General features: G+C 42.6%; 1 protein-coding gene across 1 annotated transcript; it reads right to left on the bottom strand.

Moving 5' to 3' along the window:
- Nucleotides 1-1550: 1550 nt before the first annotated feature.
- On the bottom strand, nucleotides 1551-3533 carry LOC123073779 (ribosomal protein S10, mitochondrial). Its single transcript, XM_044496815.1, has 4 exons — nucleotides 3391-3533; nucleotides 3177-3283; nucleotides 1812-2258; nucleotides 1551-1702 (listed from the first exon to the last, which is right to left on the bottom strand). The coding sequence occupies exons 1-3, from the start codon at nucleotides 3392-3394 to the stop codon at nucleotides 1851-1853; spliced, it is 519 nt and encodes a 172-aa protein (XP_044352750.1). The 5' UTR covers nucleotides 3395-3533; the 3' UTR covers nucleotides 1551-1702; nucleotides 1812-1850.
- Nucleotides 3534-5480: the final 1947 nt, after the last annotated feature.

Genomic DNA, 5480 nt, shown 5'->3' with positions numbered 1-5480 from the left:
TGAATTGATGACACCGATGCCAGTTTCTCCCCAATTTTTTTTCGCAAATACGCAAAGCTTGCGTATCATTCATTAATAGAGAGGAAAGCAATGTTACAAGAGAATTGGGGTGGGAGCACTAGGGCACTACGTACACAAGATTGGCGAAGTTTCTCCCCAAATTATGGGAGCTTTTATACTAACATGGTTGCCAAACTTGAATCAGCCAGGAGCTCGTGAGTGCAGGCTTCATGGTGATCTGTATCCTAGTGAGCTGATCAGCAATAAAGGTAGTAGATGTTACTGGTCTGGCAAAATTGCCGGCTATGAGTCCTCACGTTTTCTTCGGTGTGGTTTACTTAACATGCTCTGATGTGTTGTTAAAAGCAAGGAGGGAAGGTGTCGTCGAGAGCCTGAGAAGACCGGCATGCCTACAGCTGATTGCGCCTCCATTAGAATTTTCTACTCTGACCTGTTTCACAATTTTGGTGAGGCCACCAGCAACGCCCAGTTGTTGTACTCAGACGGAAAAATAAATACAAGCAAGAAACCAATTTCCGCTCAAACCGATGAAAAGAAAGGGGAAATATTGAAATATTTTAATACCCCGCAAAACAAACTACCTAGTCGTCAACTGGGTAAAAACTTGTGTTCATGGTTCGGCCGAGTACGAACTCGCGCCATGTCATTACAAATCGGTTCGTTTGGTAAAGCCCAACGACCTATGAAATGGAAAAACAGGCTGCTGCCGCGGAAAAAAAATATATGTATCACAGGTGCGGCCGAAGCCCTACTCCCTCTAGTCACATCTTCAAGACCGTGCAAAAGCAGGTAAGAGGGCAGCTGTGGGACTACAAACTTGCAGCATTCGTCATTTGACGTGTAGTGCTCCTCTATGCCATTACCATAAAGCAACATTTGTCCTGATACCTCTCAAGCCTATGTTCCATGTTGTATTGGTGTCTTAGTAAACTCACTTGGCCGGAATTATCAAATATGTGTACACGTCTTGGATTGTATATTTATACATGTGAATGACTGGAGCAAATCGCAGTGCCAACCAATCATAATAATTAATGAATTCAATGTTTGGTTGGCCTTGTATGTTGCTCCATGTTTAATACCAAGTGATATACTAGTATGTCCATTTGATAGAAAAATGAGAGAAATTTTGTCCAGAACTTATTTACATATAGACCTAACATTATTGTCAGATTACAACACATGCATATTTGCAGGAGTTGATTGTAGATGGATCTAACATTGTTATCAGCCTACCTCTCCGCTATGAACAAGACTACATAAATGACATGGATCATGAAAGGGTGTACTCAATCAAGCATGCCAATACATCACAGAGCAGCAACTACTTACGGTAACAGACTGTGTCAATCCCATATGCAATCGCCATTAGCCGACTATAGGTGAAACAATTATCACCCACACATAGATAGTCGGATTCAGTTACTTAATTTCCCATGCATTCAGAGATTCAGCTCGTATATCCAGGCTAACGGAGATTAAGACAATAGTAGGATGTTATTATAATCAGATCATGCAAGAACCAATGGTGTCTTGAATTCACATATTATTATCGGCATCATCTCCAAAATACATACATGGTTCCACCCGCGATAGATATAACCAGGATCGGAAATTAAGAACCACATAAGTTGGATAGTTTGTAACCTCAGGCTCAGATCACCGGAAGCAGCTCTTGTACCTGCAACACAAGGAAGCAGCCAGCAAGCAAAAACCAATTAGTCCATCGGCTAACCAACCAGAGATAATTCAACTGCCACAAGAGAAACATTTCGTTATCTTGTTATTACCTCCTTTCTCCTATGTCTGCCTTCTGTTTTGGCCTGTAATTACTGTCTAAGCAGGCCACCACCTTTGCTGCAGCCAATCATTTTATCCAAGCGGGTCTTGAAACTAATATTGACTTCATACTGAGCCCCCAATACACGAAGCCGTTTTAACCAAAAGAACTTCTTGGCCAGCTCATGTGTCTCTGCCTTTTTAACCACAAATACTTTCTTCACGTGCGTTGAGAATTGCTCCCTGGATTTCTTATCAATATGAGGTGATCGTAACACGGTGTATAAGGCCCGTGATTCAGGCAACCCAATCTTGTGCGTGTAAGGCTCAAGCCCCTTCAGATTGTGATTTTGGTTATTGAAAGATTTCATCGCTATGCGTATCTTGGCAGGCAGGTTCTGGGAGTGCATCCTACTTGGGTATATACCTTCCTTGGTCTCCTCAATAGGCTTGTGAAGCTACAATGATAAACAAACTTGATATTGTTAATTACAAGAAAATAAGTAGCAAATGTGTTCTCAACTTTTCTTCTCAGCAATAAGACTTCTAGCCTTTTTCTAATCTATTTCCTTTCCTATAGCGAAATATATGTAGTGACATAATCCATTACCAGTCATGAGAAAATCTAGAAATTCCATAGACATACTTCATTTTTTTGTTAATTACTCTACATACGTTTAAAAATTTCAAGTCTAAATACAACCTGTGAAGAAAAAGACAAACATCATCAGGGATAATTCTGAAAAGGCCATCAGAATTCTCTTTTTTCATACTCCTAACATAGACCGTGTTTAAACTTGAAATTTTTATCACAGATAGAACAAGTTTAGAGTTAAATGTACATCTGTTTCAGAAGTTCTTGTAACTTTTGATAGTAGATTGCATGAAGATCGCCCAATAGGCCTAGTCATACCCAATCCGTCTCCATCTTGTTATCATAATTGATCGTACAAATTCCAATTCGCAAAACGCCTACTTTTTTTCAGTTTAAGTGGCCTCTGGGTGATATCGCTCTAAGAGTATATGGCAGGAGCTGTGCTGTTTAAGATGTTTGCAGAGATGAAAATTGTGGCCATGTGCAAATGGGCCATATGCTAATGCCATGGGTTTCGATGAGTTTCTTTATGCCAAATTAATGCCCGATAGGCAGCATATAAACATGTCTGCATAGCATCATGAGTCGGCATAGTGCAGATCTCCACCAGAATCAACTGCCATTCATTTGTCACCTAAAACTGACCTGTCTATCCACAGACACATTTCACGCGCTAGAGTAACGAACGGCGACGCGGCCGCACAGATCAAAAGATACAGCAGAATAACACTACTCGCATCAAGAACATGAGGGAGGGTGGGATCCGAGAGGGAAGCCAAACCTGTTTGGCATCGGAGCCGAGACGGCGCACGGTCGCCGGCCGCTGCACGAGCCTCGTCAGGTCCGGGTGTTTCCTCTTCCATAGCCCCGACACGAACCTGTAGGCGCCTGCGAACCACGAGTTCGTCGGAAACGGGGGCGTAAGAGTCCGCGCGAGAATGCTAACCGGCGAGATCGCGGAAGAGGGGGAGGAGCTGGTAGAAGGAGGCGCTCACCCATGGCGGCGGGTGTCTCCGGCGGCGGCGAGGTGAAGTTTGGAGATGGGCAAAATGGTGGCAGTCGGATGGGCTAGGGCTCTGGAATGGTTGGGCATCTGCGGGTCACGAGCACTCTCATGGGCCGGGAAAGCGGCTTTTCAATATCACATGGGCCAGACGTCCGAGCACGTTGTTTATCTTATGGGCTTTTTTCCGAAATCACTAATTGAGTAGTACTCATTGCAAAGATCCGAGCATGTTGTTTATCTTATGGGTTTTTTCCGAAATCACTAATTGAGTAGTACTCATTGCAAAGATCACTTTCACCTTTTCAGGTTGTGACAAGTGCCGCGCTGCATGTGCGCCACTTGTCGCAACTCTTTTCGTAGGTCCGTTTATTCAAAACGGTTTATCTCTTAAACCGTGTGTCCAAATCTAGAATCGTTTTCATCGTTGGATTCCTCGCGTCGAGATCTTCAAAACTAGATTCCATGTTTTAAAAAAACGGACGAAAAAACCGAACAAGGAGCATGGGTTTTTTCCTTTCTGAAAGAGGCACGTTCGTGCCTCTCACGAAATCACAACTGTGACTCTCGCAAAAGCAAAACCGTGCCTCTCGCAGAAGGAAAAAAACATGTTTTTTTGTTTCCGAGGAGGCACGGCCGCGCCTCTCGTGAAAGCACAACCATGCCTCTCGCGGAAGCAAAACCGTGCCTTTCGCGAAAGAAAAAACACAGAAAACACATTTTTTTCCGTTTCCGAGAGGCACGACCGTGCCTCTCGCGAAAGCACAACCGTGTCTCTCGCGAAAGCAAAACCGTGCCTCTCACAAAAGGGAAAAAACAGAAAACGTGTTTTTTTCTGTTTCCGAGAGGCACAGCCGTGACTCTCGCGAATGCAAAACCTTGCCTCTCGCGGAAGCAAAACCGTGATTCTCGCGGAAGAAAAAAAAGAAAACACGTTTTTTTTTCAAATTCTTTTATCCAAAAGCTAAGGAAGCGCCAGAACGTCGAAAAAAACCCCCAAAAAATCGTTTAAAAAGCCGAAAACGCGTGTGAAAAAAAATCCGAAGGAAGCGCCCAGAGCGCGACACGTGCGGGTGGTGAGAGCGCCAAGTGATGCTGATCATTGTGAGGCTCCCGAAGATGCGCTCGTCAACTAGTCATGCTCGCTTTTTTTCCTTGTATAAGAAATACAAAACGCATACTTACCCCTATGAGCATCAGAGACTGTGCCGGCACATATTGAGATTGACGAAATGAACATCATTGAGAAGTCTAAAATATATCCAAGAAAATGTGAGGATATATGTCAAGTCTAGAAGCTTGAACCTGGGTGGATTGGTTTCACCATATAAGAATTATAATCATCTGAGCTACGCTTCGTTCGATGTCTTTTTATGTTCTTATACAAGCTCATTTGCTCAAATTGAAAAACTAGTAGAACGGTCGGATTGCTCTTACTCAAATTTTTTTAAATGTGTGGACGGCAAGCCTATCCTATTTAATGGATCCATCACGTGCACTTCCTTTACCTTCTAGAGACCTGCGGTTTTTTTTTTACTTTTACTCCCCTCATATTTACTTTTTTTGCTAATTCAGTAGCATTTTTCATTTTCTTTTGGAATGAACCTCTATTTTGTATTGGAAAGCTATATATTAAGCGGGAATGTTAGGTTGTCTATAATGTTCTATAACTTTTTTGATAGAACTATTAAGTCTCTAGTCTACAGTTAATTTCCCTTTGCCAAAGTTTGCACAATTTGTTTATCCACTTCCTTCTCTATGAGGTTGTGTTTTCTGGGGCAAATAGTGAGCTTTATTAGACATCAAATAGGGGATTAAATTCTTGGTGCAGAAGATTCAATACATATGTTTGTGGTTGAAGCCTCCACACCACAAATCGATAGTCGTTCATCGCATCACAACTAATTCACGAGGAAAATAGTACAACACCTCTTTATCATCGAAACACACACTTCTCGCATATGCTCCATTGCTGCCTTAATCTCCATGAACAGGTAAGCCCACTTTGATGTATCGTGGAATGTCGCAGTCACCGCTTCAACTAGAAGAGAGCACTCATATTCTATTATCACCGGAACGTGG

The sequence above is a fragment of the Triticum aestivum genome, chromosome 3D (genome assembly GCF_018294505.1).
Source record: "Triticum aestivum cultivar Chinese Spring chromosome 3D, IWGSC CS RefSeq v2.1, whole genome shotgun sequence".
Classification (NCBI taxonomy): domain Eukaryota; kingdom Viridiplantae; phylum Streptophyta; class Magnoliopsida; order Poales; family Poaceae; genus Triticum; species Triticum aestivum.
This window is presented reverse-complemented; position numbering and strand designations above follow the sequence as displayed.

Excerpts from the sequence above, each read along its gene's own strand:
- LOC123073779 (XM_044496815.1), bottom strand. Across the intron at positions 2,259-3,176 it reads TCGGCTCCGATGCCAAACAG|CTTCACAAGCCTATTGAGGA; the intron begins GTTTGGCTTCCC and ends TTATCATTGTAG.